Source organism: Balaenoptera musculus, chromosome 13 (genome assembly GCF_009873245.2).
Source record: "Balaenoptera musculus isolate JJ_BM4_2016_0621 chromosome 13, mBalMus1.pri.v3, whole genome shotgun sequence".
Taxonomy (NCBI): Eukaryota; Metazoa; Chordata; class Mammalia; order Artiodactyla; family Balaenopteridae; genus Balaenoptera; species Balaenoptera musculus.
In genome coordinates, this window is record NC_045797.1 from 5,433,538 (window position 1) to 5,456,759 (window position 23,222).

The window sequence follows — 23,222 nt, forward strand, 5'->3', positions numbered from 1 at the left end:
ATCAAATATGGGTTTTACATCAGGATCAGAAAGTGCATTATTGATACAAGTCCCTAGAGGTCACTCTAATAGTCTACATATATTTGTGACCAAAGCAAAGCTGCAAAGCTCTTTAACAACACTCTAAAATTTCACACAGATAAAGCTATTGCTATATATTCTGACAGTATTTTTAAAATAATAAATATGACTATAATATACTCTTCAAGTTAGAAAGAATAGCAAACAGGGCAGAAGCACTGAATTTACTCAGGACAAAAAAATTTCTACCAACAACGGAGTGACACACAGCCCCACCCCACCTTGAAAGCAGCATCGTACTTAGTAACAGAACAGGGGTGATGCAGAATGGACCAAAAAAAAAAAAAAAAAGCCTCAAAATACTGTTGCGGCAGACGTGCCCCTGCAGCAGGGGTCCACGTGGTCCTCCGTGAAGCAGCAGGGAGGGGGACTGGCGGCGGAGCCCCACCCGCAGGAAGGCAGGGCCGGCGCCTCACCCTGTAATCATAGGTGGCGTCGGGGTTCTCGTCACAGGCGATGACCTCGGGAGCCATCCAGTACGGGGTGCCTATGAAGGTGTTTCTCCTGCCCACAGTCCTGTCCAGCTGAGCACTCACGCCGAAATCCACTGCGGCAGGAAGAGGAAGGAGGGGAAGTAGAACACAATCAACAAACCGGTCAATGGCAAGATGAAGAACGTGAGGATCAGAGGTCTTCAGAGCAAACCAAACAGAAACACTGCACACACTGCAACCTCCCACGAACAGGGGTAAGGAGCACCCTCTCCAGGGCCAAGCCACCAAGACGGCAAGGCGCCCAAGCAGCCTGGGAGCTCCCGGGGAAGCTGGGCCCACCATCACCCTGGGCATCACAACAGCGACCACCAGAGGGACTTCCGGATGAGCCAGGAGCACGGGGGAAGGGAGCCAGGAGCCAGGCTAAGCAATAAGCCCAGCTCCCACGTCTTAGATAAGACAGAAGGAGAAACGGGGTAACGTTTTCAGCTAACCGCACTCGGGCAGGGTATTAGATCACGTGGCACGCCCATCACATACCAAGCTTCACCTCTGCGTTCTCGGTCAGCAATACATTCTGGCCCTTGATGTCCCGGTGAATCACATGATGGATGTGGAGATGCGCCAGTCCCTGAGCAGGAAAGACAGGTCTGGATTTAGTTCTGTCGCTCTAAGTGAATAGCCCAGAACACACCCTTTATAATAAAGTGTGCACACAGGCCAAAAGTTTCTGTGAACATACGGTTCAACCTCAGTGCATTTCCAGCAAGACATCACCAATGACACCACACAGAGAGAAGCACCTCCAATCCCAATGGGTCAGGGCTGGGTTACCACTTTCTAGCTGCTCCCCAACGGCACACTTTCGATGACCATCTGCAGTGTCTCTGCTGTCATTTGTGCTATTTGTGTACAGGGTGGTTCCTTTCCCACGCTGCACGCCTATCTTGCAAATGGGTGACCCTGGGGGTAGATCTGAACTACACGCATCCCAGGGGAAAAGCAAAGGGCGAGAGCGGGTTTTAAGGTTTGGCCCTTGAATCCAGCCTGGTTTTCCCACCAAAGAGCGACAAACTGCTAGCTACTGATCGACCCAACCTCCACCCCACGTGCAAAACAATTCTGCCATCACGAGAGCTTTATGTTCAAATCAAGTATCTTTCTTTCCCAAGGAAATAAATCCTACTGGGCATACAGCACTTTTTGATGACCTCGTATCTGGAATGAAGCCCAGAGCATGCCTCTGATGAGAGGTGGTGGGAGAACAAAAATCCAGTTTTCATCCAAATATGGTCAGAAAGACCAAAAGGCATCATTCTCACAACCATTTACTTGTCCTGACTTTAGCTAGAGAAGCCAAATCTAGAGCCTGCCTCCATAAGCTACAAGCAACCTATTAACTCCAAAACGTCTCAATCCAAAATGGGTAGATTAGAAGTAACGATTCATTTGATTTGTCCTGTTTAACTTCTTTGTGGGGTTTTATTGTCATCATTACTTTGTAGGATATGAATTAAACGTAACAGCTGCCCTAGAACCTTAAATTTTTCTAACATAGGGGGTTTCTAAAATCATTTACCAGTCTGCCTGTGAAACAGAAGAGAGCTTATGTGATGGCTCTGTGTATTTTTCCAGCACACAGGATGTTATACCACAAAGCACCAACCAGGGGGAAAAGCACTAAAAATATACGGTATCTTCATGGTATCGTCAGGAAGAAACTCCCTCCTTTCAGCCTGGTGTACCTCTGAACAGCGGAAGAAGAGATGAAAAACTGCAGCTTCCCTCTTTCGTAATTCCTACTTTTATTACCTCAGTTCATTTTTTATTCTCTTAATGTTCACAAACCCCCCTTCTTACACTTTTCCAGAATTATCTTAGCAGCAGACGGTAAGTACCACATCTTCTCAGACGAACGCGGCCTGCCTGCACTCTGGCTCCTGTCGAGCAATCCCCCTGTCCTAGGGCTGCGGGTGCCGCCTCTGGGAGGGCCCGCTGCTGGTGTGTCTGCCAGCTCGTACAGCGCGCGAGCCTGAGCCGCGAGGATCTGCACAGCGGACACGGTCTTCCCGAATGAAGGACCTGGGAGGGAGGGCGCGTTCCACCACCCCCGCCACGGTGAGCCGCAGCCCTTCCTCTTCAGCAGAGACGGCAAGTCCGGTACACAGGCAGCGTCCGTCCAAGAGCAAATGAATCAAGGTCCACAACTCGGAAACACGGTCCTGTAAGTCCGTCGCATTCACAGGATGAAGCAGCAGTCAAAGGCCGACTTTGGTGCTGGCTGGGAGAGGCTGTAACTGCCCACGCTCAGGATGATCTATGCTGGTTTCTATGAAAACGCGAGGCTGCCGTGTGGATGGTGACCATGGAAACGGGCCGGAAGGAACACGCGGCTTCATGTCTCGAGGCTCTCGGTGGGCCCGGGAGAGCTTTTCTACTGCCGTCCGAGGCCCGCGTGCCCACAACTCTCAACCTGCTGAGATCTTCACTCCGCAGCAACTGACCCTACCGTCCACCAAGGAATGAGGACGTCTGTCACCACAGAAATCAGCCCCCGGCGTGCCTCTGGGACGCCCTGCTTTCCTTCCCCACGAGCGGCCTTCTCACCACCCTGCTCTCTCTTTCCCAACACTGACTCTCGTGACCTGTGACGAACACACATGAGTACATGACACTGACTCTTCCAGAAGCTTTTGTTTGAGGTTAGTCCATTTAGACGTTCGTCGTAGGAAAAATTCCCATCCTAGATGAAGTGACGTGAAGGAAACTCTCGTTTCAGGTGCCCACGGGGGCGGAAAACATCTGCTGCATCTTGAAAAGATGTTCATTGAGCTACTATGTTCGGCTTGCTCTGGGGCCTCAAGCAACCTGGGCTTCTTTCAAAAAATGCTGTCTTGAGTTCAATGGTGGAAAAACAGTTGTGTACACTTAGTTACCTACCCACATGTTACATTAACTGATTCCTGACACTAAAACTCATTTACTTCTCATAATAATGGTACTTCCTTCATAGGACTGGGACCTAAATTTTACATATGAAGAAAGTAAGTCTGGAAAGTGGAGTAACTTGGCAGGGGATGTGCAAAAGGTAAGCAGCAGAGGCAGGACTCAAATCCAAGTCTACCTCACTTGACGTCCACGCTCTTAGCCACTGCTCTCTCCTGCCCACCCTGAGTTTTCGTTATCAAGATAATAAATACACCTGCCCACTCACTGAACTCCCTCACAGCAGTATAGGGCAGGAGGCTTAGTTTCCCATGTTAAGGCTTCTATAATAACCATAAAAGAATCTTGATATTTTTATAATGAAATTTGAATGTGATGATGAGAAGACGGGGTCTCCCATCTCACCCTCTATAACTGGTTTTCCTAAGGGAGTTGTCTGTTGTCAAGGGCTCTGTAAACTATCTAAATAAAAAGAAATTCAAACTATCTCTGAATTCTAGACGGCATTTTTTAAAACCTGCAGTCCTCTATGAAACTTAAACGTAAAAAGTGGAGTAAATTTATCTATAAATAAAAAATAAAGTAACTTTTTTTTTTATTAGTGACAGAAACATAAGAATTAGATTCCAGTTCAACTCCATAGTCTTTATTTTTAAAATGTGGTCGGTAAATGAAATCCAACCAAGTAATATAAGTGTGTAATTGAGGGGTAAAGTAGAGAGAAAAACTGTGCCGGCTGACCAGAGGGAAGAGGCCCACTGGCAACTCACATGCAGTTTTCAAATACGAAATTTTCAAACACTCTGCCTGTGCTCTCAGGACAGCTCTACTACTGAAAGGAATCATTTAGAAGCTGCTAAAACGGCAGCCAAGAACTTGCTCTGACATCATAAACCAGCTTTCCAATTGGCTGTAAATAACGTTAAACATTAGAACTTCTCCTCATAAATACTGCAGCAGATTCTAACAGTTAATGCCGAAGTCCACAAGACAATTTTGAACGCCAGCATTTAGCGCCATTAATATTGCTTTATAAGCTTAGACACACGATTCCCATAAACACAAGAGTTAGAGATTATTTCTCCTCCTCTCCACTCTGATTTTCTTCTTCATAACTGCAGGATGAATTCAGGGAAATACCAAAAAAAAAAAAAAAAACTATTCTAAGTCTAGTTTCTTTGGATACTTGCCAGGCTCAAAACCATGATGTGGCTTAAACTATCAAAGCCAGCTGGTGATACAGAACCCTTGGCTGTCACAAAAAGAATAACCTGTACAGGTCGCAACTAACGCACAGAGACCCTCGGGGCTGGGCAAATGGAAATGGAAACACAAGCCCACGCCTGGCTGCCTCAGCTGCGCCCCGCTTACCCTCAGGATCTCCCTGGAGATGTAGGCTATCCAGTCTTCCTTGAGCGTGTTGCCCTTGGTGTTCTTCACGAGGTCTGTGATGGATCCGGCCCCGCAGAACTCCATAACAAGCTGGAGAGAGACAAGACACGCTGTGGCCAACACGTCCCACCAGTGGCCAGAGCATCACAGATGTCAGCACACACCCGGGTAGGTCGGGGGGCAGTCTAACCCCCCTCCTTTCCTAAAGGTCTGGGCGCACGACCACTGTGGAGGCACCGAGTTCCTGAGAGCATATCTCATCGCACCCCATCTATTCGGCACGGACACCTGGTCCAGGAGATCGGCGTCTGCGTGTTCCCCAGCGCAGCCCGTGCAGAGGCCCTGAAGCCCTCCTTCTCTCCTGAGCACAGATGCAAGTGGACCGTTTGCTCCGAATCAACGCCCAGTCATCAGAAATCTGATCCAAATACTCCTTAACAGGCTTTCCAACTTGCCAGTGTCTAAAATGTTCTATTTTCCACACATCGTGATTCTCAAACTATTTTGTATTAACTGGGTTTAGTACAGTTTAAAAATAGTTTAAAAATTTCTCTTTAAAAAGAGATACTATTTTTAAGCAGCACATCATTTTTTAAAAGACACTATTTACAATACCTAAATGTTTCAACAATACGAACACAAGTATATTTTCAAAGTACTTAGAAAATAAATTGAGTGGAACTATTCTAAAAATTTAACTGTGTTTGGATACGGGCAATGGAAATAAAGGTAACTGTTTCCCTTTTACTTTCCTAACTTTGCAAATAGTCTCTAATGGCTTTTGTAAAAATTAGAAGAGTGTTCATCTATCTTCCTGCCCTGTAAGTCCAGTACCTTTGGCATAACGTGATAACCACAGATCTGACACTATCTCGGTGTCATCATCTTGAATAGAAATGTATTCAGTAAGAGATACGGTTGAATATGTATAAATTCTATAAATTTCCCTGGAGTCCACTGTTCTTAATAAATTACTGATCTAAGTTTGTTTTCTTGCAATTTGTCTCTCATTCCAACCTAGTAAAGAAAGATGCATGTAGTTGAGATTCCACACTAATTAATTTCCATAAAGGTTTTATCACATTGCTTTTATTTTCAAGCTACTAATTTCCTTGCTATTTTGTTACTTTTTTTTTTTTTTAATGTGCCATTTTATTCCCAAAACACAAAGTTAACTCTTTTTCCTGCAATGTGAAATCAACACCAAAATAAACATTCAGGACACCTTCCACTGAGAAGGCCAGGGAAGATACCAGATGTTACCCCTTTTTCTTTGCTTTTCTCTCCCCTCCCCCCTCTGGAAGGTTCTTAATGCCCTTTTAAATACAATCAAAGAGGAAACCCCACAGAACGCTCAGGAAACGTCTGCCTACCCAGAGTTGGTCATCGTGTCCTGGGGGGCTCTTTTTGATGAAAGCACCGTAATACGTTGCAATATTTCTATGATGAGAATATTTCTTCAGCATATTTATCTCCAGCTTGATTTCCTCCTCTTCATCCTTAAGAAAAAATAAAAATAAAATGTGCAGCTTTTGAACGACATGCAGGATTTTACTTTCTCCACACGCAGGCAATCAGACGTTCCCAGCCCCTCCAGCAAGGGAGAGACACTTTACCCTTGTGCCAGTAATTGGGGACTTTCAGGGACGCATCCTTTGAAATGTGATTACAAGCTCTGCAAGAAGAAATACAAGCACAAAAGGTAAAGATGAAACAGAAAGCAGCAGGAGCAGAGGGCAGGCGTGGCCTGGCTCTTCCACGGGCCACGCGACCCCAGGCAATTCACTCCACTTCTCTGGGCCTCAACTGACTCATCTGTAAAAATGGGAGGAAAAAGGAAACTGGCTGATATGATTTCAAATGACTAGGAAGGGCTGCTTCTTTTCTAGAGAACATCTGCAGGTATAAATTGTCCGACGCACTTAAGGCAGGCAAGGTTCACCTCTTAGAGCCTCACAGAGCAGCGTCACCCTGGGTCGGGGCCGGGCCCAAGCTCAGGGGCCCTGTGGTCCTGGACGGACAGCGCCCCCTAGAGACTCGGGCCAGTCCAGGAGCCCGGAAACACAAACACCGCTCAGTGGCGGCAGGTTGTCCCTAGACCGGCCTCATCCCCCCGCCTCTCGCTTTACTAAAGTAAGATGAGCAGAGGAAGAAATGAAGAGTCTGTATGAGAAGATTAGAGGGAGAATGAAGGGGACAGGTGGCGACAAAGGCCCGGAAAATAAAAATAAGTTGCTCTTGTGAATGTTGAGGTCTCCGCCTTCTCCCACACCAACCCCTCCCCCCCGCCCCGGGGAAAACCGCGTCACCGGGGGCGTCCTGTCCCCTGCTGCACACACGGACACAGGGAGAGCGTAACGCCAGACCACCTGCAAAGAGTCATCCGAAGGAAGGTTTACAGGCAGCACGAGAATGAGAGGAAAGCAGAATTAAAGCGAGAAAAAAGAATGTGCAGGAATAGAGAAAATCTGCCTTGGTTAGAAAAGAGGTGTTTGAGGGAAGATAAAGAAGATCTTTGAGAAAAGCCTCATAACCAGATCTCTAGAGTTCCCTTTATTTCATGTATTTTCAACGGGAAATGATGAGTGCTTCCCTGAAACCTCCTGACTTTTCTACGCTGACACACTCCTTCCACTTCAGCTGATATCCTTCCCTCTCCAGGGACGACTCAGGGATTCTGAGCCGTGTAGGTGCGTGTGTATGCACACATGTGCACACGCGCACACACACAAAACCTACTGTTGCAGCCTAGCACCTCCGAGAACCTTTCATAAGGCCTCACAGACCTAAAGCAAGTTTGGTTTGCAAACACTGCTCTTAGGGCACCATCATTAATTAGATATTAACAGTGAGACCAAATGAAAAAAGAAAATGTCTTCTTAAAAACAACTTTCAGTTGGTCATTACTGCTTAATAAACCCAATACACACCAAAACATGTAATCATCCGACACCAGTGATTCTCATGGCGGTGGCTTCCAGCTCGGTCCAGAGACATAAGTATGAGAATATTACAGCGTACAGATGACAGGCATGGTTGTCATGTGACTTTGGCAGATGATGACATAAATATGGAGCAGAGTCACATGGCCAAGTACAGTCTAGACACTCATCTGTGTAATAATTCTCATTCAAAACCCATATATATGTAAATCACACCAAATGCGTATGAATTTCAATGGCCATGGTTAAAGCAGCAATGAACAATGAGAGGCTGAACAACTAGGATAATTAACTAGCTTAATTCTAAACAAAACCAGTGCTTAGCCTGGCTAGTATCACACAATCACACACCTCTATCTGGGACCTTTATAGTATAGAAACTTTATACTATCAATCATAAAGGGGCGACAGCTTTTGTTCACACTGGGCACAAGGAAGCACGCCCCAAGCAGAACTAGGAAGCCCCACCCATCCACAGCTTTATCTTATGCTCACGTTCGCGCCCATGCTGTGGAAGGACCACCACCTGCCGGCACAGGGCCCTGCTCTCTCTAGATCGCAGCTCACGACCCGCTGCCCACAGTCTCTGGGTTCCTGGGCAGCCAGGACACCCCAACGAGGCCTGTCGAGACGGACACGTTCCTAACAAAAATGAGCGCGAGTCTGGCCATAGCCTCGCTCCTGCTGGAAGGGAGGTGGTGTTACTCCAGGATTAGAAAGTCAACTAAAGGTTTGATATTTTTCCTCTTATCCAAAACCAGTAAACCTATAAGGATGTGGGGTACAAAGACTACACAAAAACAAAAGGAACAATGCTGAACTAGGATAGGGAAAAATCAATACACTACTGATTTTAATTTTCTGTGCTAAGAGCGCAGCCACTCACTTCATGCGGTAATGTGTGCCTTTCCGGACGGAGGGCGGGACTCTATTGCTCCAGCCCTAAGCCTTCCTACCGGCCTCCACCCGCCCCCACGCTGGCTACGTCACCCCAGGGTCTTTAGTCCCTGTGATGCTCCGCCAGTAGGTTTCACTTCTGGACAGAAAGCAAACGCTACCTACAGTTCTCCCACAAGAAGCTTCCTGAGCAATAATTAAGGGTCTTGACATACTGTGACTGGTTTTGACATAGTTTTTCTTTTAGTGACAAAAACCAGTGTCTTCCAGGATCTAACTCGTTCACGGCTCTGTATAAGAACAACCAAGACCCTCCATCGGCAGCTGAGGTTTTTGGAGCCCGCGGAGTTAAAATCCTCACACATCTTACACATCTAAAGATCCTCATAGGCTTATATGCGGTACTGCTCACCGGTGTGAAAAGCACTTCATATGCACACGGGTAGTACTGCTGGAGGATCATCACGGCGCAACGCATCTCCCTGAACCTAAGATGCTGCTAGACAGACACCCAATCACTTTTCGTAACGAAACTATGATTCACCATCAACCATAAGACACAGGCTGTAACATCTTTGAAACTGGGCTGCAAGTTACAAACTATGAAATATGACACAAGAACAGCTTAAACACAGTTTGGCAACAGCTTTTCTAATATGACTGAAACATCCAAATATTTTCTGAAAATACAGTAATCAGATCAATGTCACTTGCCAGAATATTTCTGGGGTCTTAAGTAGTCAAATCCTGGAAGCAGATGAAACTGAACTACACATACTGAGAGGAAAACATACTGTCCTCTCAAATCATCATTTTAGGGTAAGGATTATATATACTTTGAAACATTCCTTCTCTGGCTTCTCTGATTTTCAAATAGACGGCTACTGCACAGTTTATAAAATAAAAAGGCACTCAGCACCACTAACTGTTATTCACTGTCTAATTATGAGTGCCCACCTTGGAGGAAAAGCATCAGAAACGCAGAATCTACCAACAGTTTGGAGCCAACTACAGTTGGAATCCTAATCACAACTAATGCTTACAATATAGTGTCTTATACAGTGTCTTTAGGGTAATAACGAACCAACTTCTGAGTTCCAATCTCCCTTCAGTCATTAGGTGAAAACAAGTTTGGTGTTCTCATTCCAGTATTTAAATACATACACACTACCACCAAAAACAAACACCTCGTTTCGCCAGAAAAGACACAGTGGAAAACAGACTTAGAACAGACTAACTGCATTTTTAAAACGATGACAAATCCCACGTTTGCAAAGAAAGTGGAGGTAGCAGAGCTCCATGAGGAAGTGATATATCCAAGTATCCCGGCCGAGTCCAAACGCCTCTGCCCTTCGTCCTCTTTAGGAGGCCACAGTCACGTACAGATGGAAAAAAAAAAAAATTAAGGGTCACTTGAGAGAGGAGAGAGGACATTTGGGGAGGAGAGCAGGCCCCCTCTGGGTCTCCTCCAGGGATGAGGCAGCTGCCAGCCCCCTGGTGATCTAAGGCAGCTGATGCCAATTAGCATCCTGGACTCTCCCCAGTGGAAAAGGTCTTTGTCTCAGGCTGGGCTAAGACTAGGGAGGAGTTTTCCTTTGCCTTCCTTGGCTGCTAGAGGATGGGGCGGGGGGACGGGGAGGGCACATCTGAATCGTGGTCATCTTCAAAAGCAGCTGTGGGTTTGGGAGTCATAGGAAAAGCCCTGTCCGCTCCACAGTCTGAGCACAGAGCAGTGCATAGGACTAGTGGGGTTTCTTAATGACTCCTTAAAATGTTGTTTGAACTCTCGTTACCAAAATTCTGTCTCCTTCCACTGACGGCAGGCGGACCTCCAATGAGCCGACTGGGAGGACCCAGGAGGTCTGGGGGATGTTCTCCCCAGCAGCCCCTCCTTACAGAATTAAGCCTACTCGTTAACAGCTGAACAAAAAAAGGAAGGGCAATTCATCACTCACTCTATCTTTACTAGATGGAGAGAATACTAATAAAATGAAATATGCAAGTATCTCTGGCAGATTTCACCACCAAAATGTATATACTTAGAATGAAAATAGGCATTAAATATCCATTTTTTAAAAAGTTTACAAGTTTATTTTAGTTAACTACCACCAAACCCTTCTTTATGAGACTGTGAACTGGCAGAGAAATAAGGGCAGGTCACCTTTGACCTGGCAAATCCCAGTGACATCTGAGAGTGTTATTCAGTATCACACCAAGCTGAATTAACCAAAATTAATTTTTATGACTCAGACATATGAAAAGTTCTGCAACTTAAATTCACTGATAATTCAACCAGACAGAGGCAAACACGACTCTGCAGGGAAGCTTCTAGAGCAAAATGAAGGTCCAGGATCTGGTTGAAGGAAGGAATGGAACGTTCTTTAAAATTAATCTGCATCCATCTCAGAAGCTCCATCAGCTCCAGAACAAAAACCCCAACAGAAAAATGACAAAATTAACATAGCTGCAATGGAAATCAGTCACTCGTGACGTCTTACTCAGGAAAGAATACTGCCTTGAACACATTTCAGACAAAAAGACATGCTCCCTAGTTTTGCTACTGAGCCAATGGACTTCTGAGATCCCAAAGTCTAAGTCTAACGGCCCTGAAGCCCTTAACCTGCTCTTTCTGTCGACAGACACCACCGCGTAGAACCCTACTTGACTCAGCACAGTCTTCTGTGAAACCTGCTATATTTCAGTGAGGCTGTGTCACTCAACTGGGCTCTAAGAGCAGCATGGCAAAGAAGAGAACTACAGAGCAGCACCGCCCACCGGGATGGGCACGGCGGGGTGGGTGGCGGGGTGGTAACTTCAGACTGTGACGAGACGGTGCAGGACGGCAAGTACAATCCGTTTCCCTCAACATCGCTCACTCAGGAAAAACCTGGGGAGGCTGGTGCTTGCCAGGAGGCCAAGACACACCTCTGGGGTGACCCCTTACCAACAGGCACAGCATGGCGAATGAACACGGTGAGCTAACTCACACCATAAAGTCAGGTAAGACACACCTCTGGGGTGACCCCTTACCAACAGGCACAGCATGGCGAATGAACACGGTGAGCTAACTCACACCATAAAGTCAGGTAAGACACACCTCTGGGATGACCCCTTACCAACAAGCAAGGCATGGCGAATGAACACGGTGAGCTAAGTCAAACCATAAAGTCAGGTAAGACACACCTCTGGGATGACCCCTTACCAACAGGCAAGGCATGGCGAATGAACACGGTGAGCTAAGTCACACCATAAAGTCAAGTAAGACCCATCGCTATTTTCTCCAGGAAATAAACGAAACTATTAGAACTTTCCAAAGTGTCAAGCCCCAATTTACAGGACACAATTCCCCAGGGTACCAGTGGCTTCGATAGTCTAACCTGAAATAAGTCACATCAATACTTGATTTTAGAACCCATCCATTTTCCTCCTCCATTGGGGACCCTGAAGTATGGCCCCTGAAGTAGGAGCTGAAACCTAGGTCCCGACAGAGATGGAAAGCAGATCTCCCGGGTAAGGCCCAGAGCGCCAAAATCAAATCCTCCAACAAAACACTTGATTGTCACCCCAAAATACGCTTCTTTGACATAGGATTATTTTAAGCTAAAGGTACTTGAAAAACAGCAGGGACAAAAAAGGTGCTCTGACCTCCCCTTTTCTTCCTGAAAGCAAGCGATAAAACTCCCACATGAAAGGCATCCTTCCTATACCAACTGGAAAAAACATTCTTATCACCAGAGCCAGGGGGTTGAGGCCAAAAGAATTCTGTACAAGCAAGCCTCTTATCTTCTGTTAGCTGTCCCATATGGTTTAGTTACTGGTCCACAATGGCGTCTCTTTGTTCAACCCGGTACACAGACAGAGTCTTCTTTGAGTCTTCATTTTCCTTGTGAAGGCTCCCATGTATATATGAGATAGACAAGTTAGCAAACCTGTTTGTTTTCCTCTTGTTAATCTTTTATTACATGATCAAGAGCCTAGAAGGGTAGAAGGAAAGGTTTTTCTTCCTCCCCTACATAACCAAACTGGTAATTATATTATGAGACCAGAAAGAGATCAGTAATCCAAAATGCTCAGAAGATGACAAAATGATATATTCTTAACGTCAACATTTTGCCATTCGCAACACCAGTGTACAAGTATATTTAGGTAACTCCACACGTTTCAATGTGTACACAGAAAGAAAAAAGAAGAACTGTTCCCAAACATTATCTCTGGATTACAGATATTTTCTTCTTTAACTTGTCTAATTTTCAACAATACTATTTTCCTTCGTGGGGGAAAGTTAAGAGTTTCGAGTAGAGGTGTTAACTCCATAAGCATCCAGATGAGTTTCCTTCTGGCCGTTCGCACGTCCAGCTCCCCCGCCGCCCTGGACAGGGGCCCCTCACGCCCCCCTTGCTGTTCCCGAGTCGCCGCCAAGCTCCCCGCTCCGGCTGCTCATTCCAGGGCTCAGCTGTGCGGGGAGGGTGATGGGAGTTTGCAGAACGGGAACCTTGCTGGTTAACCTGCCTTCCGCTGGGTCAGCGTCACCCAGAGCTCGGACCTCCACGGTCACATCTTCCTGTTGGCTCCAATGGTACCAATCCAGGCCCATGACTTCCTGAGATCAGAAATTTCCAAGCTCAAGTTGTTTCCGGAGCAAAGGAGAGGTACCTGGAGCCCGGTATCAGCCATCGTGCCAGCTTCACCTTCCTGACCTGCCCCAGGGCCCTGGACAGAGTCTTGCCTCTGTGCCCACGCCCTTCCCTAAGCCAGGGGCGAACTCCATCAAGAGCACCGCGCACACGTTAAAACCTGAAAGCCAGGCCCTAGCAAGCGGTGGCAAGAAGGGGCACAGCTCTGGAGGAGATATGAGTGTGGAAAACATCACACGTCTGTGCGTTTCTGACTGGCCCCATCGTGCACTCACACGCACAGAGCCCCTGCTTACACAACTGACACGGCAAGTCAGTCAAAGGCTGGCTCTGACAATAGTCTGCAAGTGAAAAGGACAAAGGACAAACTTCTGTTCCAGGCCAAGAAGGAGCGTCAAGGGCCAGATATACTCCCACTTGAACAACTACAATAGATAAAACATATGAAAGAGTTTTAGGACCCTGGACACCAGGGATTGAAGGACAGTGACCTCTGAGAGACGGGAACCTGAGGAAAGACCTACAACTGCCGAGCCTGCTGCCCTGGGAGATTCCAGGCTGCAGCAAAGCGAGAGGAAACCCCCCCGAAGCCCAGAGGATGCAGAGCGGAGGGGCAGCTGGAGCGTGCAGGACAGAGGTCAGGGAGGAGGGATGCAGGGACAGGGCAGGAGATCTGAGCAGAGCACCCAGCACATCCTCCTGAGGTCAGGGGAGGACCCCCAGAGGATCGGGGGACGGTACCCAGTGCTCACAAGGACGGGGAACAGGGCCTGCTGCCACTGTCCAGACTGGAAAATCTCATCATTCACAGGAATTTGGGCACAGCATTCAGGAGGCTCCTGCCTCAACAGTGGCGTAAAACTAGCTCTAGACTAAATGCCGATCTGACCCCAAGGAACGGACCTTAAAAGGCTCAGACGGATTCCAAGTAACTAACTGCATCCCAGGGGAAAGCTCAAGAATATTATAAGAATATAAAATGTCCAATACCCAATAAGGTAAAAATCACATGGCTGGCATCCAATTAAAAATTACCAGGTGTGCAAAGTGGGAACAAATGCCCATGGTGGGGGGGGGGGGGGTGGGGGGGGGGGGAGGGGGGTGGGGGGGGAAGGGGGTCAACTGAAATGAACCCAGGTAATGGAATCAGCAGACAAAAACACCACACCACCTACAACCTACACCCTTGCAGGTAATAACCACTAAGCCTTTTGGGGCATCTGCCTGTCAAGGAATCTGAGATTCAATTTGTTTTATACGGCTCATTAAATTAGAACCCAGTGTGTTCAGAACGCAACAACTTGGATTTACAGATGTTTTGATTCCTCTACCAGGGTGGAAGGCTAAAGACCCTCACCTCCCAACAACATAGAGACCATCTGGTCCCACTTTCCCACCACTAAAGGAATATCATCATAATTTTTAAAAATTTAAGTCACACATAGGAAATCAACTGAACAAAATTAATGTGCAAAATATGCTTTTGAGGGGCTTCCCTGGTGGCGCAGTGGTTGAGAATCTGCCTGCCAATGCAGGGGACACGGGTTCGAGCCCTGGTCTGGGAAGATCCCACATGCCACGGAGCAACTAGGCCCGTGAGCCACAATTACTGAGCCTGCGCGTCTGGAGCCTGTGCTCCGCAACAGGAGAGGCCGCGATGGTGAGAGGCCCGCGCACCGCGATGAAGAGTGGTCCCCACTTGCCGCAACTAGAGAAAGCCCTCGCACAGAAACGAAGACCCAACACAGCCATAAATAAATAAATAAATAAATAAAAGACCGTGAATTTCAAAAAAATATATATATATATGCTTTTGATAAGATCATTAAAATAACTTTTGTTTGATCTCAATTGCTATAAGCAAGCTATTTAGTTTATGCCTGAATCAAAAGTATAGAAATTGCCAAAATTAAGCAAGTAATAGACCATACTCTCTGCCGGGGTAGCGAAGTGTTCTCTGCCAGGGTGGGGATGGGTAGTGATTGGTGGTGTACGGTGTCCAATGGCCAGTATTTACAAAGCTCAGTGATTTTCTAATTCTGACCTCGAGGATCTTAGTGGCCAAGCAAAGATTTTGGGGTATGTTTCATGGTTTTACCTTGACCTTTCCCTCACCCTTCCTGTCTCCCTCACCTCCCACCCTCACGAGCTACCCTAATTCCTGCTTATATGATCTGTGTCATGATATACCACAGCAGGTGAGTGAAAGAGGAAAAAGAAGCAAGGACAGTCTAGAGAAAAGTAATCAGATCTTCCTTCGGCCAGCTATCTTGCAAGTGTCATGGTGTTAAGCCAAAATAGGAAGTAAGTACCTCCAACCTGGCTCCTGGCGCTTCCTGGATAACAGAAATCTGCAATCGTGTGCCAATCGTGGCAACAAGGAAATAAGCCTTAGTGTAAAGGTGTGTTTTGTTACTTTCAAATAATTCTCTTCACTGTGGGTAATCTGCATATCTGGAAAGGGATCCCCTCTTTGCTCTGAAGTGGCAGTTGCCACTCAAATACCATGGAGTGGCCTGACACAACTTTACAGCCTGGAGAAGTGTCTGGGGGATCTTCATGGAAACCATGTGTGAAGAGCCATTCCCTCGGCTCTGAGGATTCAAAGATGCTTCCACAGAAATGACTCAAGAAGACAAGGACTGAGTTCCACAAGTCTTTGGGGAAAACAGAAAATAGAAGCGAGATACTCTAACTCCTGACAGACACCCCCTTTCCAAAAGCTTTTAGGTAACAAAATTCAGGTAAGTGCATCACTGGCAACATTACACGGCATCCGTGCTCATCCAGGGGGACTTGCACAGATGTGGAGCCGCCCCAGTGCTTCTCAAAACCCCTAACTTGGACCTCCCTGGTGGCGCAGTGGTTAAGAATCCGCCTGCCAATGCGGGGGACACGGGTTCGAGCCCTGGTCCGGGAAGACCTCACATGCCGTGGAGCGACTAAGCCCGTGCGCCACAACTACTGAGCCTGTGCTCTAGAGCCCGCGCGCCTAGAGCCCGTGCTCCACAACAAGAGAAGCCACCGCAATGAGAAGCCCGCGCACCGCAACGAAGAGTAGCCCCCGCTCGCCGCGACTAGAGAAAGCCCGTGCACAGCAACGAAGACCCAACACAGCCAAAAATAAATATATCTATACATATATTTTTAAGTTTACTTGGCTGCCCCCCACCCCTTTAAAAAACAAAAACAAAAAACCTCCTTGCTTGTGAGTGATGGTGCCTCACGACTGCGGGTGGAGAAAAGCTACAGGATAGCCTCAGTGATTAAACCTCGCCTCATTTTCCAATTCCAACTAGGAAAATAATCTAAAATGCCTCTCCCCTTCTACTTTCCCCTACTTTTTAGAAACATACCAAATCACGTGAAGAGAGAAAATGGGAGGAATACAGAACCCTAACCCTGAGTCCCAGACGTGCAGCTGACCAGCCGACGGAGGGGTCTGACCCTGTAGGATCCACCGCCTCCCCTAGACTATATAGACGGGTGACCGACCTCGAGTCTTAATAAAACCCAAAGGGAAGTTCTGCTGTGAACCAGACCAATCCATTCAGGTACAGCCCACGGTACGGCTGGTCCTTCCGGGGAAAAGTCTTGATGGATGCTTTATACTCTGTCAGAAATTTATAAAATGTGTTCCCGAGCCTCCCGGCTGGAGGAACCCCTCCCCCCAGCACAGCCACCTCCCCCCAGCTCTGCACCAGTCACACCAGCTGCACGGCTCAAGCTCCAGAAGAACCCAGAAAGGCAACGAAAACTTCCAGTAGCATAAAAACCATGCATCTGGGGACAGACAGATCGTCGTCTGTCTCAGCACTCAGCCCCACAAAAACCCGCTTAAGATCTACCTCCTCTGTGAGGACGTAAGCTCCAGGAAGGCAGGGACTCCGCCCTGTTCACGCCCGTGCCCCCGACAGGCCCCGTCCGACTGAACGTGTGCCCTGTGTACAGCTGGATGCTGCCGAGACAGGTGATCTTTAAAGTAAGAAGTAAAAATTTAAAAAGAGTAAATCTCCGAGCCTCAGTTTCCCTGCACGCAAGAGGAGGAAACTCTACTCCATTCTTGGCTGGGGAACCACACCCCAGGGTGGACGAATAGAAAAGTCAGGTAACACGCAAAGACCCCCACGGTGCCCGGCACACAGCAGGTACTCAAACGTGATGTTCGGAAAACGAACTACAATTACCTTTTGCTTTATAAACTGATGTAATACAACTCCGAGCACGAAGCGTGCCTGCAGCAGCCTGTCAAGGGCAACCCCGGTGAACTCAGACCAGTGAACTTGGCGTCACCTGCCCTCGGGCAGCAGGTGTGTGGACACTTGCCAGGCTTGTCGACTCACTGCTGTGACGGCTGAGAGGCCACCAAGCAAGGGTGCCGGCCCCCAACGCAACCAACAGCCAGATCCTGAAACGGTCACCCCACTCTAAGCTGACTGCATGGTCTGCTCAGGTCTCCTGCTAAAGAACAGTTAGCGACGTGCGTCCCTAACTACATGTCACCTGCTCATACAAGGACGCACCGATAAACTACAGGTGCTCCTCCTGGGAAAATGTGGAGAGATGCCAAAAATCCAGACACCACAAAGACGGGAGGAGAGGGAGAACCAATTATCTTCATTATGTGATTCAATTAGAAAGAAGATGACTCAGTGCTGAGATTGGTATTAATCAACTGTATTCTGAAGCTTTTAAAGGAGCGTCACAGCTACCAGGGGGACAAACTCACCCTGCTACAGCTTCATTCCCAGTATTTTCATTCTGAGACATGTTGTGATCACAATAAATGGTACTGCTGATGGTGAGTACTATTTGTATTTTATCAGAAAATAATTTTTCTTTTGACTGTGACTTTAAAAGATATACAGGGTTACTGTTTTAAACGTGAATTTTATCGCATACAGGAATAAAAAGTGTTTTCCAGAAAACATCTTTAATTTTAAGAGTGAAAGGCAATAATACAGGATTAAGGCTATCCATTATAAAGAGGCAAACAAAAAGTTTCCACAAATTTTGAAGATGCAACTTCAATATCGTATCCTAACCTCACTTCTTTTACCTCAGATAGTTCCCCACCCCCCCAACCAGCAGTTATTTAAAGCAAAGGGAAGGTGTAGATTCCTTTTTTTTACATCACCGGAAAGATAAGCTATCAGCAAACTTTTTGTTATTAATCACTTTATACAGAACTTCAGGGCAGGGTACTACATGCACAGTTCACAAAACTCTAATAAGTCATGCTGGTCTAAAAATAGCTCCACGAGATCACGTTACCTAATCCACTTTTCCTCCTTTTACACACGCGCACGCACACACACACACGCACACACTGCGGAGAGTAAGCTGCAGGCTGGAACTGCTGGAGAGGGACCGGAAAAGCCGGCCTGGGACATCACAGACGCAACGGTCACCCAGACGCTCCCTAAAGAGCACCCAGCACGCCCCCCACCAACCCCGGGACCACCAAGCGCCGCCCTATGTGCCGAATGTCTGTGAAGCAACACACGCAGTGAGAGTCCGTGTGGCCCTGGGGTCAGGCTGGCCACCTCGGAGTGGGTGTTTTAAAACTGGAACTCTCAGAGAGGCCAAGAGTCGGCCAACAGAGACCCCGTGCTGCCCTCAAGGCGATGGGGCTGGACTAGGGAAAGGAAGGGAAGGGAAGGAAACCAGGGCCGTGACCACCAACACAACGTACAAAGTCACTACGTCAATGGCGTCTCCACCAAAATGCAAACCAGTCAGTTCCGTCTTCAAATACATTTCTCCAGTGGAAACCTGGAAAGGTCACTCACCAACCCAAACTCCCAGCACGAAGACGGGTGTCATCCTGGTGGAAGCAAGCAGCCCCCGCCATCCACCTCCAACCAGCAGCACAAACCACCAACTTCACCATCTGCCGGGACTCCACACACGAAGGCCCAGAGTTTGCGACGTCACATTTCCTGACAGCCTTTTAGCGAGAACCATGTGCCTGTGAAGGCTCATCCACGGAACACGTGCGCTCAGTCAGCTGGCTGAAGGCCACTTCTGAACAGATGGCAGCCAGGGGCAGGATGCAGAGACGGAGGGACACACCAGGAAAGGGCATCAGGCTGCCCCCGGGGGAGGGGAGCCCCGCCAAGGTGCAGGCGGGCAGACCTTCCAGAGGGAGCTGAGGGGCTGGAAAAGCCGGCACAGTTGGGACCCAGACCAGAGGAATCACAGAACACAGCATGAAGCAAGGACACTCACGGGACGCAAGACCACGTCCACACCATCAGAGCCCGGGCTGAGTGAGCAGTGAAACTAAACACATCTGTAGGGGAAATCAGAAAACACCCTCTTTTCCTGCCGGGCTCAGGATAAGCTGGCAACCTCGCGTCTGTGCATGGATGGAATACTGAGCCCTGGGCTAAAACAGGCACACAGAGCGCTGCAGCCTCTGTCTGCAGAATTCATTAGATTGATCGGTTTATCTAACTAAGCACAGATGCAGGAGGGGGGAAGACTGAGTTTAAAATGTAAGGTTCTCTATGGCTTTTAAAAGGGAAGAAAAAGAAATGCCTCCGGAGTTAAGAGTCCAGAGTAAATAAAGGGTTAATTTGAAGCTCGCTGTTCAGAGCTAAGAGCCCCTCAGTGGTTAATTTTAACTGAAGACAAGGACATCCTTAACTATTTGGGGGGGTGGGGGGAAGTCATAAAATCTTAAGAGATATAATAAGTAACAAATTCTAGAGACGCATGTGTTTTTAAATAGCATGTTGAACTTTTTCAAATATTATAAAAACCAGTGTCAATTCAGGGAAAAGGTTTCCCTACAAGTGATTAAACTTTAATTATGTATATAAATTATAGTATGTAGTAATTCATAATATATAATATAAATATAATCAAATTAATATATACACATTAAAGAGATATATAAAGGAAAAAACCCAGTGGTACTATGGAATCTTCCCTAAACATTCCATCTAAAAACGTACACGAGCTGCTACGAAATGTGTCTCAGACACAGCAAACCTTCTGAGATTTGAATCAAAGTAAATTCGCTCTGATTGTTTGGCCACAGTCTTCCCTGCTGTTTCAACTACCTGTTCTACCAAAACGACCATTTCTTAAACTTAGAATGAAGAAAATTAGCATGTCTCCATCAGCGCTGCACTAAGTGATTTAGAGGCCAAAACTCAGTAAGACAATGGTACTTTCAATTCACTGAAATCTTCAAGTCTGCACCGAAAACCATCTTGGGCTCTTGAATCACTCGTGCCTTCTCCATCAAGTAAGTACCCTTGGCATTATTCCACTGTACACCAAATAATTTTCATAGAGTTGCAGGAGAAGATAACTACATTCTCAGAGCAGCTGTGCCTGATGTGCCTGCGGCCAAAGCGCACATGGAGACCCCACAGCTGTGCTCGTCCATCAGGCACGAGGTCACAGCCCCACTCAGAGACAGCCTGGCAGCCAGGATCTCCCTCCCACACAAAGGAAGCGACAGATGCTGGAGATGACACGGTAACAAACACTGGGACTGAACCACCTCAGCTATTCAGCGGAGGGAAGATACAAGTCAAGTGTCAACAGAAATACGCAGAATCTATCAAAGAGGTTTCCAACAGTACATACGTTTCAGTCAGGCTTTTTTAAGTCACATGCTGCTTCCTTTCCCTAACTTCACTTTGCCTTATATTCAGATAAGTTAAAAGAATAAAGACAATGGCAAACACCTTGTTATTTAAGGAGCAACTGTCAAGGAAAATATGTTAAGTAACCAGTATGTACAGTGGCAATGAGTGCCCACTTTTCAAGATCTTAGTAAAAACTAAAACTAAAAAGTGCTTCTCATCACATGGTATTATGAAATTAAACTGGCCTATGCTGAAGTAGTTTACAATCTAAAGGACACACTGCCCAAACACAGCACACGGACAGAAGTAACCACTACATGAATATAACAAGTAAACGCGCACTATTAACAAGCTCACAGGAAGAAGTTTACTGTGAGGTGGCGACTAAAAAAAAGTTATATGAAGTGTATGTTTGAGACTAGACAAGGCTAAGGAACTCACCTTCTAAATTATTTAGGAGAAATCTTCCTAGGATAAACACAAACTTATTTTTAAGCTAAATGCAGCCACACAGATAAACACACATGTTCAACTGGAAATTCTGTGAGTGGTCAGCAGCACTAAGAAACAGCTTTAATACCAGAAAAGACTGGAAACACACCAGAAAGTCAACTATACTTACCCTGGTGGGGGAGGGGGCACAGGGTAAGGGAAAACATGTTTCCATCTTCCTATTTTCTAGATGAGTATATTACTTTTAATGTTAGAGAAAGGGTTATTTCACCATTTAAAGAACAATTTTACATGTATACGTATATATACATATCTCTCTCTATATGAAACTAGAAAAATACCTATTAACATGTTAACAGTAAATAAACCAAGGGGACAGAATTATGAAATGCCTTTTTTCATCTTTCTTTTTCTCTGGATTTTCTCCCTAGAATATCTACGTTTCATAAAAAAAATAAAAACAAAAACAGTAATCTAGAAGTCATTTAAACTTTTGGTTCCAACTGCCTTATAGAGCCAGAATTTATATACCATAAAACTCACCACCGTTAAGTGTACTAAACGTTTCTTGGGGGACGGAGAGGATGAACAGAACTAACCAGCAACGTCAAAGGCCCGGAAGACCTGAAACACCTAAGCTCCCGTGACCAGAGCAGTTAAGAAAACGTTCTCCACCTGTGAGGACCTCGGCTTTACTGAAGCAGCCTCAGCTGCGACCTCTGCTGTATCGGACGCGGGGTAGGGGCACGGGCACGGGCACTGCGGGGGAAGAGGGGGAGGCAGAGTCCTCGTACTCCCACAACGCCAGCAAGCCCTCTCCGCGAGCTCCAGGCCGCCACCCCACGCACGGCGCGCCCACACCATCCAGCACTCGGGTCCCGTTATCTCCACCCCGACTGGCAAAGAAAGGGGCACTGGGCATCTGCTCCCCATCCTCCCCTAGGGGAAAACACTAACACAGAGGCAAGTAACTAGAACGGGTCGTTACCGGTAAGGCGTGGGGCTTATCTTGAAGAAATAACCACTCGCTCTGCTAGACTTCACCGTGAAGAAGCATCTTCAATGTTCCACCTTCTGCCCCTTCTGTCTGTGAAGTAAGCGAAAAGGGCAGGTACCCTAAACCTCCCTGCCACCACACCCCCCAGGTGAACCATGGTATCATCGTGAAGCACTTACACAAGCACAGCAAGACATGTCGCTGTCCTTCCTCAAACCAGCATAAAGACGTGTGTCGTGTTAGGTAAAAGAAGGCAGGGGAAATGAGAGGGAAAAAAACCCGCTGGAACTGGGTGAGCGGTATCATCCACACCTCCCTCATCATTCGGCAGAGTCAGGACCACGTGCCCAGGGACATCATTCCAAGTGTCAGGTCCACGGGCCTGGCATCTTCGACAATAGTCAGGACCACGTGCCTCATTCAGAATATCAGGTCCACATTTATCACATCATCAAAACAGTCAGGTCCGCAAGCACGGCATCGTATACGACCGTCGAATCCAATCCGGCTCCTGCTCTCACAAAGGTCCAGAGAGACACTGCTGCTTGACCTTGTGATTCCAAATTTTAACCTCCTCTCTCTCAAGGGTCTTCTTTTCCTTTCCCCTTTTGAACAAAACCATCTCTGCAGTTATTTTCCAAAGAAACTGTTCTCTTCTTTCTAAACTACTTAAGGAGAAACAATAACCACGGGGTCTTCTTTAGTTCTAGCCTCAGGCAAAAACACATCCAGCCTCTCCAGTAAGTGAACAAAAGTGAGAGGAGACTAGATGTTTCCTTGAAATGAAACCACAACAAGGAGGGAGCCAGCTGTTTCCTGGTATAAACACCTTCCCTCTC

The 23,222-nt window shown here is 47.0% G+C and overlaps 1 protein-coding gene across 50 annotated transcripts in view; it reads right to left on the reverse strand.

Moving 5' to 3' along the window:
* The window catches only part of MAP4K4 (mitogen-activated protein kinase kinase kinase kinase 4), a 170,440-nt gene that overhangs the window by 52,911 nt on the left and 94,307 nt on the right, over nt 1-23,222 (reverse strand). For all 50 annotated transcript variants that reach the window (XM_036872513.1, XM_036872509.1, XM_036872514.1 and 47 more), the window contains 4 exons: nt 6,227-6,352; nt 4,833-4,943; nt 1,056-1,146; nt 498-628 (listed from right to left, as the gene is read on the reverse strand). In XM_036872513.1, the coding sequence (XP_036728408.1) occupies nt 498-628; nt 1,056-1,146; nt 4,833-4,943; nt 6,227-6,352 (459 nt within the window). The remainder of the gene's footprint in view (nt 1-497; nt 629-1,055; nt 1,147-4,832; nt 4,944-6,226; nt 6,353-23,222) is intronic.